The sequence below is a fragment of the Monopterus albus genome, unplaced genomic scaffold (assembly GCF_001952655.1).
Source record: "Monopterus albus unplaced genomic scaffold, M_albus_1.0 scaffold18.1, whole genome shotgun sequence".
NCBI classification, from domain to species: domain Eukaryota; kingdom Metazoa; phylum Chordata; class Actinopteri; order Synbranchiformes; family Synbranchidae; genus Monopterus; species Monopterus albus.
This window is the reverse complement of record NW_018127898.1, coordinates 3803339-3815421: the sequence shown is the minus strand read 5'-3', so window position 1 is coordinate 3815421 and position 12083 is coordinate 3803339. Positions and strand designations below refer to the sequence as shown.

Below are 12083 nucleotides of genomic sequence, written 5' to 3'. Positions count from 1 at the left end.
TTTCACCTGAGGACCACATGATTGAGAAGGAGACATAGGAATCACTGGATGTTTCACTCTTCATCATGTTCATTTGCAGATTAAAAGTTGCCCACCAAAATATGCTGAAATCAAACGTACATGGATACTGTAAATGGGACTGCTATTTAAACAATATGTTGTACCTGTGCGCACTTGTGAAATTTGACCCCAAATGCAGATGGCGGTGCTACACTCTGGACCTGCAGAAACATAAAAACATAGTATAATCAGTTACTGCCAACATGATATTCCATTAATTAGCCATTCCTAAAATTTAACCTTTAAGAACTGTTTTGCAGTATTGTAGAAACACACCTGAGGTAGAGTGTGGCCTGGGTTGTATCTGGTGAGGGTGCTTCTGTGAACCCGGACAGGCAATACATTTGACATGTAGGTAAAAGAACTGTAAAAGGAGTGTCCCCATGGACCAGCAGGAGCTGAAGAAGAAATGGATCCCACTGCAGGGAACACCACAGGCCCATACATTTACCATTGTTGTCAGGTAAATAAAGGATGTTTGAGCAGTTTCAGTAAAGCACAATAACTTCAGTTATGTCAGAGTTTAGAAGTAAGAAATTACAGGTCACCCAGACCTTTATTTCTTTAAGACATGCTTGAAGTCTGACCAACTAATCTGATTCATATGGGTTCATAGATAAATATAACAGAGTATCATCTGCATAGCAATGGAAATTTATGCTGTATTTCCTGATAATATTGCCCAAAGGGAGAATGTATAAAGTGAAGAGAATTGGACATAACACAAAGCCCTGTGGAATGCCATGACTAACTTCAGTCTGCATTGGAGATTCATCATTAACATGCACAAATTGGAATCTTTCTGATAAATAAGATTTGAACCAACTTAGTGTGGTCCCTTTAATCCCAATAACATGTTCAAGTCTCTGCAATAAGACGCTGTGATCAGTGGTGTCAAAAGCAACACTGAAAAAAGTCAACTGAGTCTAATAATGAATTGATTTGTACTGTCAAGGCTATCATTGTCAAAATCTGCATCCACTATGATTATTTTATCTGTACTAAGCACTAAATCAGACAAAGTCTGAGAATGCAGTTAAAAACTGTGAATAAGGGGCAGGTGGATGTTATACAATAGCAAATAGAACTGGCTTTTGAGTTTTACAGTTTGGGTGTGAAAGACAACAGAGTGAGAGTTTCATATTAGTTATAACTATGGTTGATTAATAGGCTAGAGTCAAAGATCGCTGCCACACCTGCACCTCGGCCTGTGCTTCCAGGCATGTGTTAGGTGGGGTGGATTCATTTAGACTGACATATTCTTCCTGCTGTAACCAGGTTTCGGTGAGACAAAATAAATCAGTCTGATGTTCACTTATTGAATCATTCACTAACAGATTTAGATGAGAAAGATCTGATATTTAATAGCCCACATTTGATTATCCTATTATTTTGTTCTATAAGAGGAGTAGTCTTAATTTTAATTAGGTTCTTATGAATAACTCCTCCTCTTATGAATAATAATAGTTTTTCATTTATATAACTTAGGTGGTCTCTATGGGGTACTAGAAGTTTTGGGTGGGTAGCAGCTGCAAAGAGACTGCGACCCTGCGTCCTGGTCTCAACTCTCAGTTGTCATAATTTAGGCTGCAAAATAAACTCATCCAGATTTCTAAATATGAGAGCCGTACAATCCTAAGTGGGATGGATGCCGTCTCTGCTAATGAGACCAGGTTTTCCCAAAAATGTTTCCCAATTGTCAATGAAGCCCACACCGTTTTCTGTGCACCACCTAGAATAACAACATGTGGCTACTACTGTTTCCACCAGGCAGGATCATGAGATCACACACTAAGGCTTTGCATTCATCGGTTTATTAAAATGCAATTTTTTTTCTGGATAGCACTCTACATATAATTCATTTTATAATAAATAAAACTATTATTGAATTCTGGCTGCATCATCTGTAGATATATTGTAAGAAGTGTATAATTAAATAGCATCCAGCCACCATTAGATAAATATACAATTATTGCAATTACAATTATTTGACTCCTCTTTATGCAGAAATTATTCTGTATTTCACTGTATGATTGAGGTACAAAATTAAGAAAAAAGAGCAAACCATCCATCCTAAGCATTGTCGGCTCTGCTGATCTCCAACCAGGGTCGTGTTGCTTTACGTGGATACAGGAGAGGACCTGTCAGTGGAAGGAAGTGTGCAGTATTTTACATATAAGTTAAAGATTTAAAGATTTAAAGGGATACGACTACATTAATAATTCATTGGTATTTTCTGAATACAACTCTGAAGAGTAAAATGTGATGAGTAGTTGTAATAATAACAAAAACATCTAGGGAGAAACCAACACAAAACCTCTGGCACTATTGACTTTTACTATTTAAAAGACTCACCTTCTGCATCTTTGGGAAAGGTGTTAGTAATGTTGTGTACCGTGATGCATCCTGAGAGGTACCGTTATAACGAGGCTGACGTCCAACACTGTACTCTGTTACACCGGTACGTCGTGTCTCACGCCTTGTTACGTCATGACAACAACAGGCATATAACGGAGGTGGAAAAAAACACGACACTTGGATATTTATGAAAAATGACCATATCGTAACCCTCTCCGCGATACAGTGTACCTGAGGCATTCGTAAGTTGGTGCCCTACTCTCACGGAGGAGAGCCGCTAGCTAACTGGCTGCATTGTTTCTGGATGGTGAAAGCCGCGATAAAAACATTTCCATAGTTTTTTTCTTGATAGACATCAATCACAATTGCATTTTACTTATATGTTATTACATATAATAACACAATGCCCATAATCACAGTTACCGTCCAACTTCGGAAAACATTTCCACAACTTGGGAAGAACAGACTCCTCCTCGAAAGAGACAAGAGCAACAATGTGCATATGTTTATTTCCGATCATAACCTTCAGATTAAAAAATGTTTCGACCATTGGACACTGAAAGGTGTAATGTAACACAACCGTAATACGTGTGATGTTTTAGTTACAAATTTTCTGTCTGTGTTTGGGCTAGTGTTATTTCCCCAATCTTCCCAATCTTCCCCAATTTTATACCATGGATGATTATTGTGCTTTTATATTGGAGGCAAATTCACCTGGTTTCCGGTCTAACCCTGGCTAACTCTATTATCTTGACGCAGCGCGGCCCTCCTCTCAACTCTCCGTCCGCCCATTTACTAAAATATACACCGAGTTCGTTTTCACAAAAGTTTTGGCTTAAACAAGTTTTTTACAGAAAGTTATAGACACAGAACATAAGAACATATGCGAACTTTAGATTGAACAACCAGGAGCAAACTACTTTCAATAGATGTTGTCTATTGCTGTGAGGGCTATCCTAAGAAATGCTAGGTTTCTTACAGTTTGATGAATTTGCCGAAAAATGGCAGAGCATGAACTGATACCGGGATGCGCCACCGATGTTTTTGTCAGTTTTTCCGAGTCGCTGCACATATACACAGGGCTGTTAACAGTGGCTACAGTGTGTGGAGGACTCTCGGGGATTTTAGCTGCTGCTCTTTTATATGTCTTCTGCTTGAAGCCTTTGCTGTTGACGAGACAAGTAAGCTAATGCTAGGCTCATTTTTGATCATGTATATGCGGTCTTTGTTTTTATATATTTTTTTATTCATCCCACTAGGGCTACAATGCAAGGAGACTGCTTGAACCTGATGCTGGGGACTTGGACAACAACCAAAGTGACTGTATCAGCAACAGCCGAAAGGAGGCTCCAAGTGGCACCACCAATGTCAAAGTATTACTCATTGATATAGAAGACATTGTAGCTTTACACGGGTGGATGTGGTAGGCGAGTTACATTAGCTCTGTAGTGGTAAAATGATGCTATATAGCTGGGAATTGCAGTTGTATGGGACAGTAACCTACATCCTTCATGCTTCATTCATAGTTACACATTTGTTGATGTTTACTAATTAACTTTCCACTAACCATTTAGTAAGTCTGTTTACTCATTGACCAGGAGAAGAAGCAGTCACCCATGAACAGTGATGTGGCTGCATTTGCATCCAGAGCGAAGGTGGTTTATCCCATCAACCAAAAGCACAGAGTAAGTCTATCACAAATATACAGCATATCACCATAATAACCATAGACCTTCTGCCAGGTAGTATTAGACTCCTTACAAAACAGCTTAAATAAAGGCTTACATGTTAATGGCTTACCAAGGTATAAAATAGTATGTTGCAAGCAGTTGGTTTAGGATTATATTTCTCTTAATTCATATAAACTGGCCTGAACACTGCCAAACTGACCACTAAAGTTAAACTAAATTCATTTCACTGTACCTGTCAGCCTTTAGCAGATGGAGCATCCAACCCGTCACTACATGAGCACTCCAAGATGCCGGTAGCGCCTAATGAGGAGTCATCCTCCTCCACAGATGGAGAGTCTCTGAGTCAAGAGCAGGACAACGATGACAGCAGTCAGTTTATCTCCTCTTCGCTGGTCCCCAGGAGCCTGCAGAACCAGAGCTTTACCAGGGTCTCCTACTACCCTTACACACTGACACAACCAGGGTAGGAACTAGTAATCTCTAGACATGAAGCCATAACTATACACCTTAATCTGTCATAAGTGTAAATACTCTTATGCCTGCAGTTTTGAAGGCAGAATCAGCCTTTACTGTTTGGCCTTGCAGGATATACAACAGCATTGCTCTCAGCTTCAGGAGGAAAAATTCCAAGTGAGTGTTTGTCATTGTTTCATTTAATACTAATCATGTGGATATGTACTGTATATAAAGCATGACACGGTTCTGTCTGTTTATGTGTTTCATTTTATTTTTATTATTTATTTTTATAGATTTTTCTTCAAATGGTGAAATTAATATTCAGCTTCCAGTTTCCAAAACACAAAAGCGATGCTGACTTCTCCAAGAACATTTTTCAAATGCAAGAAAAGGTAAAGCCAAATGTTTGTTACTGACAGAAGGCTTTTCATACTCATAGCATGTTCATATGAAATCAGTGGACCTAAAACATAATGATGTAATGCAATGTTTACTGTGACAAGTAAGTATATCGTCCCCACCTTCCCCCCACAAAGCACCGCAGTAAACATTGCATTATGTCTTAGGTCCATTGGTCTCTGCATATGGTGGCATAATGCACTCTTTTATGATTTAAAAAGCTTTTAAAAGTGTCATCATTTGGCATTTTAGAAACTGAATGAGCTGAAGAAACTGTTGCCAACAGGCCACACTGCTGGCGAGAAGAATGATGATGCTCCCTGTACATTGGAGGAGACTGAGAGAGCTCAGAAAGATCTCCTTGAACACGGCCTTCAAGTGGTAAAAATAAAGACAGAAACCCACAAAGCAAATTTTGTAATAATTGCACTACTACTACTAATAATAAAATGTCAAATAGACCACCTTTATTTACACTGACAGAGCTAAAGGGAAACTTAACGCTGCTATGCTTTCACAGTCCAAAGGTTTCAGCAAACAGGTGGAGGACTTGTGTCAGCATCTGCTAAAGAAGACCAGTATTTTCTCGACAGATGAAGCCCAGGATGTGATTCACTCTCTCATTCAGGCTCTCCTCTTAGTAGAGAACCACCTAGTGAACATACAAACAGTAGATCTAAAGGTATAGCGATACTACATTTGACTTCTCAACCCTTGTGTCATCATTTGAAAAACTAAAGTTTCTAATGACTGAATATGAGAGTTTGAATATGTTTTTCTCCCACTGCTCTTAGAGGATCCAGCAGAAGTTGTTGTGGTGGGAGGAGCTAATGGGGCTTCTTCAGTCCCAACCTGCCTTGCTAAGGTGGGAAATGTCTCTGAGGCAGGGCCTGATAGCAACAACACTGGAGCAGCTAACAAGTGATGACATCTTGAGCTTTAGCCACATGGAAAAGATCCTCTCAGAAGTTCAGGCTGCTCTGACAGAAGGCCTTCAACAGTGCACTGAGGGTATGTGAAGATGGTTCCTGTTTCATCTACGGTAACGATAAACTGTACTTTGATGTGCTATTCACAACCAAGTACAATCAGGTCAACACAGACAATAGACAAAAGATGACTAGGATTTTTTTTTATAAGTATTTCATGAGTTAAAGAAGGTGGAAGAATAATAAACTTAGACTCACCAAATGTCTGTGGAAGTGTCTGAGATTATACTTTGCTATTCTGTGCTTGCAGGCAGCAGGACAATGTCTAGCCTACTTTTCAACTTAATGCTGTACTTTACTATATGATGTATTCTCAAAATAGACCATTTTCTGGGAATCCTCTTTAGCTTCTCAAATAAGGTCAGGTTCTTTCAGGACAGCACCAAATATCTTGCCTCTTACTGTATCCCAGACACTCATATAATCAATAGTCTCGTCTATTCAGACACAATTTAAATGTGAACAGTGTTAACATTAGTCAGGTAAAGACCTTTTCCTTTCTGGGCTTACTTTACTTTTTTGCATTCACATTCAATAACATTGCAGGAAAAAATGCATCACAGACAGGGTTAGTCTCATGAGACTACAAATCAATGTAGCCACAAAATCCTACACTATTAAAAGTTGCAACTGTTCTTTAAAAGCTATTGCTCCTCCATTGCTAAGATCACATTCATAGGCCTTCTGTCTTAGAGGCACCTATTTTGTATTCTGCAAAATGTAGGTAATTACAAATTGATCTATATCTACAGGCAGGTTGAGTGTAATTAGGAACATCAAAAAGTAAATTACAATTCAAAATTACAAGATAACACAATAAAAAAAGATTTTTTTTAAAGATTTTGTGTTTCATCAACTTGGAAATGAGTTGTCACTACTACTACCCTATTACAAGAGCATAGTAATGCACATTTATACCATACTTAGACAGCTAGTTTTACAAACAGCAATTATTACGGAATACGCAACTAGTCCTGTTCATCTAAAAGTTCAGTGTTCATGTTCCAGAGTGCACGAGGAAGACAAAGGAGCTGGTGACTGACAAGTGCAGCAAACTGGAGTCCAAGAGGAAGAAGCTTCAGAAGAGCCAGACTAAAGAAAAGGCTCATGCACTGGAACTGAGACAGGCTCACTGTGACATACAGCAGCTCCCCAAGGTCAGAACATGTTGCCTCACTTACCTCAATATGTAGATCAGGAATTACTGTTGCATAATAAATAGGCCAAGCAACTGGCTGTAGATTCCTGCAATTATTTAATTTTGAGGTGTGATAATACAGTCATGGCGGTTCATGCTGTCGTGGATCTCTTCTCAGTTCTTTACTCTTGTAAATCCATTGTCACTTCAATCTGATCTGCACCCTTTCCACCAGGTGTACCAGGAGATGCTGATGAAACACAGGCAGCAAGTGTCTGACTTGGAGCTGCAGCAGGAGAACAGGGTGGCTGAAGCCCTCTGTGACCTGTGGAGGGTATGAGCTGCCATTATTTATTGTTTTTTCACTACATAATTGTTTATGTATATAATGCCAGTGAAGCCATTACATGGCTGAAACACCCACTGTAAATACAGCAATACTCTTACTTAAATATTTTTCTAATATCTTCAGAAACTTCGTATATCTTGGTCAAAGAGTCTTGGAGTGCGGGCCAAGGATGTTTTCCTTGCGTCTGTCCCTGCCCAGTCAAAGCTCTCTGCTAAGCACTGTGAGAAGCTGTGGTTGGATCTGGAGCAAGAACTAGCTGCACAGCTGCAGCATGCAGAGAGCACTGTCAAGCTGCAACTAGAGGACACGAATGTTCAGCTGATTAAAGAGGGACAGGTAGACACCTTGTAGTGAATCACATGCCTTTTATCAGCTCCTCTGTTGGTGCTTGGCAGCTCGATTCTTTTAGTATTTCCCTGTCATTTTTAAATATAGTTTCTTTTAAATCTAAGTCTATGGACTATTTGTAGCCGTTTATATTGTACTAAATGTTTTTCACAGTTTCTAACTGAGCCTCTTTTTCTACAGGTCTGGAATGAGGAGATGGCTCTGGTACAGGCCTGTCTCAGACATCTGAGCAAACAACAGATGAAGATCCTCCGAGCAACAGTGGCCAGACAGAGCTACACAATCAGCAGGTGAGAGGGGAGAACCAGTCACAAAGCATTTATGGAATACTGAGTGCGAAACATTACCTGATGGAAACAAAAACTAAATCTGTGGAGAGCATCAGATTTATAAGATATATATGTTGCCACTTATCCAGTACAGTCTCTTAACATTTTTATGAGTTACTAATGCAACATGCTCTTTCTCTCAGCCAAGTGGGGAGGCTGATAGAGAAGAAACATGAGCACCTGTTGGTGGCAGTACAGAGATACTTTGTGGTCAGGCACTTCTGTCTGCACATGCTGAAAGAGATGAGGCTGTCCAAGCTGAAGGCACTCTCTCAGACCGATTTCAGAGCTCTGCTAATGGAAGATCCCAGTAAAAGCCAGCTCTTTGCCAATTCATCTCTCAAGGTGGGGAAAATGTTTTCTTTTATTAATACATCCTTTTAAGCACCTCAAAGTAAAACCAAGTTGTAAACCACTGCAAAATACACTAGTCTCCTTTTTATCACTTACCTAACATAAAAGCTCATGCTCACAGCAGACTGAACACTGCTCTGGTCTTATACTGATCACAGAATAGTAGTGCCAGCCTAGCAGAGAGGCATCTTGGTCCAGAGAGTCAGCTGGTGGACCACAGCTTCCAGCAGGAGTTCCTTTCTGAACTGGAAACAGGGGCAGAGCTTCTTCAGAGCTATGCACAGCTGGTGCTAGGCAATGCCCTCAGCCATGCTATCCAACAGATAATGGAGGCCCCGCCCACTGAATTACAGACCTCTCCAAAAATGGGCAATGGCTTGAAGGTAGGATTTGATTGATCTATTTGTAAGAATTGTCATCCCCCTCCTATTAGTCTCTCAGAGTTTCCTGTGGTTTGTTTCTTAAGTTAGTTTGTCAAGTAAATTACACTCTTCCTCCCCCCTTCCCCTCAATAGGACCACCTGACAGAGGCTGCATCGGAGAGCGTATACATGACCAAAGATTCACTCTCTGTGCTGGTCCAGAGGTATTATTCCCAGCTACAGGACATCACTAAAAAACTACAACAGGATCAGTTGAGCATAAACCAGGGTGAGATGATAATCACGACACACATGCACATAATTTTAAGCTGCCTAGCTCCTACCCTCATTCAAGCGAAGAGAAAAATACTCAGCAGCTTGACGCCGCCTCATATCTATAATGTATCTGCTAATAAAAACCCACTTAGCATCAGTATGTAGCAGTACTGTGAGCTAACTTTACTGTTGTAACTTTTCCTTCAGAGGTGCATGAGAAGCAAGAGAGCAGCAGTCAGCTGACCCAAGCTTTGCAGAGAGAGCTGGTGAACTGGGCTAAAAAGCCCACCTCTGCTGAGTTTCAACAGAGGTATCCTTGAATTCCCATATAAATCTCACCATAAAAGAGCATAATTTAAAGTTTTTCTTTGTTTTCTTGTATATTAGGGTGGAACTTCACAAAAGGAGGGTGTTGGAGCACTGTGATCTGGAACCAGAGATCATGTATGAAGAACTGAGGCGGAAGAAAGTAGCTCAAGATCAAACCATGGAAAGGATCAAAGGACAGCTCCTGGTAGTGTGCTTCATGTCTTCTGTACTTCTCTACTTGATGGTAGGTTTATGAATATATTAACTCCCCTGCACCATTCTTTTATGTAAGGTTTATGTTGCTGTGTCCATTAGGAGGCAGAAGAAAGCTTCATCACTGAGCTGGCAGCCTTGGCCCGTGTTTCTCTCCACAGTCCAGATCCAGATCCCAGCGGTGAAGAGGACAACACGGGTAAGCAACCTGACCCTAGAAAGTAAAGACATGTTTACCCACTCCTCTGTCTTCTCTCCTTCATAATGTCATATTTCAACAGGTGATCAGAGGACCACAATACTGGACTTGCTGGCCCTGAACCCAGCATTAGATCCAGCCTTGAATCCTTCACTGACTCCAACTATTGTAACTCCAGTGATGAAATCAAAACCAAAAAAGAAGAGAGATCGACAGTCTCATCTCAGCTGAAATCCTCACACAGTAATGTCTACGATATGCAGGTGGCGGTGATGGATTGCAAAAGAAAACACAGATTTTTTTTATAGTTGATGCCTTATTAAGCAATACTTGTCTGCTGGTAGCAGTTTTGTATCAAGCAAGATGGATCTATTCCTAATTATTGGAAAATGTTCTGTCCAGTCTAGTTTTACATGTTCATACAAACTTTGTTTAAAAAGGTCACTGAAATGTTACAATAATGACAAAAGGTCACTTTGTTTTTAGTTTGTCTTATCAATGGTCCATTAAACTGTGTAACTCATAAAATATTAACAATTTAAATTCTCTTTTGAATGAATTATTCACCTTTTGTACTTTTTCCATCTGGCATGCAGAGCTACCATGCTACAGACCTGGCACTAATACATTATTGTCCTACATAAATCCACATTGCTTTTCATACCACGGCTCATTCACTCAGTGCACGGGATGATGGATGAGTGAGTTCAGTGAGTTGTCGGATGAATTACAGACACCCATTCTCATTGTAGCAAAGTGCTACTACTCAGCGATGAAAGCCTTGCCCTGCTCTTGCTCTAATGGGGTTTTAAGTACAAGCCTTTATGGGTGATAATGTGTAGAGTACTGGTGAAAAGTCTAGGAGGGCTGAAGTCTGGCAGACAGCTCTGTATACAGCTATATGGATTGCAATTTAGACCCTATGGTTTACTGCCAGTTTGGAGTCTTACAAGTTTCAATTAGCACATATCAATTTTTAATCTGCTCTTTATTTGTATGCTCAACACCCAGTCAATTATTGCTATAGCACCCTGACAAACTATGCCTCTGGTGTTGACCCAGCCATACATACAGGCGTGACCTGACAAATGTTTGGCTTTTGTTTTTTGTTTTTGTTTTTTTACAATGAATTGATTAGATATGTGGGTTGACTGTTGTCTTTTCAAGTGTCCTCACTGATCTACAGTTAGGGGAAACCGTCTGGATGTACTTTGAGGTCCCTTAGGGGACTGCAGGGACTTGTGGGAAGATGACCTGATTTCTAATTTTCTCCTCTCCTGCCTGGGCTGTGGGTTAGTAACTGCTAACAAACAGAGAAGCCCGTGAAAGAAGTGTGACAGTGTAAGGCGAATCGGATCTATTAGGAATATGGATTGTATTTTGGCGTAAAAATGGATTTTATTTGTCAATGCTGATGGACGCAGGTGGGCTGTAAATCTCTTTAAATAGATTCAGGTAAGTGGAAATAGGCTACTCCTAGGCTCACCCCCGCTTAGTCTACATGTTTAATAACCCAAAATGGATTGTAACATATCACTGCTATTGTCCCTGCTGATCCACAAAAGGCGACTGGCAGTACGGACTGTTGCGCTGCATGTTATAAGAAAATCGTTTTTAAATGCGACTCATTAGCTTAGAATAAAGTTCCTGAAGTCAAGTTATTATATTTACCGGTAGACTACGTCCTACATTTGTTGAGAATGCCCTGAGGCTCTTAACAGAAATGAGTGGGTTTAAAATGTCTAGCGAGGACGTGCGTAGTGTGACGGCGTCATCAGGTCAGATGATCGGTTATTTTAGGGCCATAAAAATTAAGGTCGCTTTCCAAATAGTCACTCAAAGGGCTTTTTCCATCCGAAATGAAAAAGCCTACTTTAAATGTCATAGGTTTTCGACCAGTTATATGTGAAACAGTAGTCATTCATGCCTGAAACACTGTTGCTATTATAACCAAGTGAGACACTAAAAATAATAATGGAGTTCGATGTATTAGCCAATTAGCCTACTATTATTCCTATCACTGTTTTTAAATAATAGATATAATCTACAGTCATGTCTTTGATATTAATACAATACAATAAAAAGTAATAAATAGCTACTGTTCAGTATGTTTAATTTAATTAGCCCTGTAAACATTTAATATTATTTTGCGTAAGTATTATTAGTAGGTTATACTTTTTTAGGTCAATTACGGTTTTAAAGAAACAAAATTGTCATCATCCTAAATTTCCATCTCCAAACATAAATATTTTA

General features: G+C 39.8%; 2 protein-coding genes across 4 annotated transcripts in view; one reads left to right on the top strand and one right to left on the bottom strand.

Moving 5' to 3' along the window:
* Positions 1–2899, bottom strand: part of LOC109955956 (limbin) — a 16112-nt gene extending 13213 nt beyond the window's left edge. The window contains exons 1-5 of the mRNA XM_020592633.1: positions 2416–2899; positions 2126–2201; positions 337–491; positions 153–221; positions 1–6 (exon numbers count right to left, since the gene is read on the bottom strand). The exon at positions 1–6 is cut by the window's left edge and continues 172 nt beyond it. Coding sequence (XP_020448289.1) covers positions 1–6; positions 153–221; positions 337–491; positions 2126–2201; positions 2416–2658 — 549 coding nt within the window. The 5' untranslated portion in view covers positions 2659–2899. The remainder of the gene's footprint in view (positions 7–152; positions 222–336; positions 492–2125; positions 2202–2415) is intronic.
* Positions 2900–3107: 208 nt separating this feature from the next.
* On the top strand, positions 3108–10339 carry evc (EvC ciliary complex subunit 1). 3 transcript variants are annotated; one of them, XM_020592557.1, is made up of 20 exons: positions 3108–3599; positions 3678–3791; positions 4017–4103; positions 4349–4572; positions 4655–4739; positions 4859–4957; positions 5217–5345; positions 5485–5646; positions 5759–5975; positions 6962–7110; positions 7327–7425; positions 7564–7776; positions 7969–8078; positions 8261–8462; positions 8630–8854; positions 8987–9122; positions 9317–9419; positions 9497–9662; positions 9734–9830; positions 9913–10339. In XM_020592557.1, the coding sequence occupies exons 1-20, from the start codon at positions 3420–3422 to the stop codon at positions 10059–10061; spliced, it is 2946 nt and encodes a 981-aa protein (XP_020448213.1). In that variant the 5' UTR covers positions 3108–3419; the 3' UTR covers positions 10062–10339. The 3 variants fall into 3 exon arrangements, with proteins under 3 accessions (XP_020448213.1, XP_020448215.1, XP_020448214.1); XM_020592559.1 differs by having other exon boundaries at positions 9497–9623; positions 9711–9830; positions 9913–10051; XM_020592558.1 differs by having other exon boundaries at positions 3111–3599; positions 9497–9623.
* Positions 10340–12083: the final 1744 nt, after the last annotated feature.

What these genes read in the sequence shown, in the direction of transcription:
- evc (XM_020592557.1), top strand. Translation starts at nt 3,420, where the DNA reads ATGGCAGAGCATGAACTGATACCGGGATGCGCCACCGATGTTTTTGTC. An exon ending in CTTTGCTGTTGACGAGACAA is followed by an intron (nt 3,600 to 3,677) that starts GTAAGCTAATGC and finishes TCATCCCACTAG; the next exon opens with GGCTACAATGCAAGGAGACT. An exon ending in ACATACAGCAGCTCCCCAAG is followed by an intron (nt 7,111 to 7,326) that starts GTCAGAACATGT and finishes CCTTTCCACCAG; the next exon opens with GTGTACCAGGAGATGCTGAT.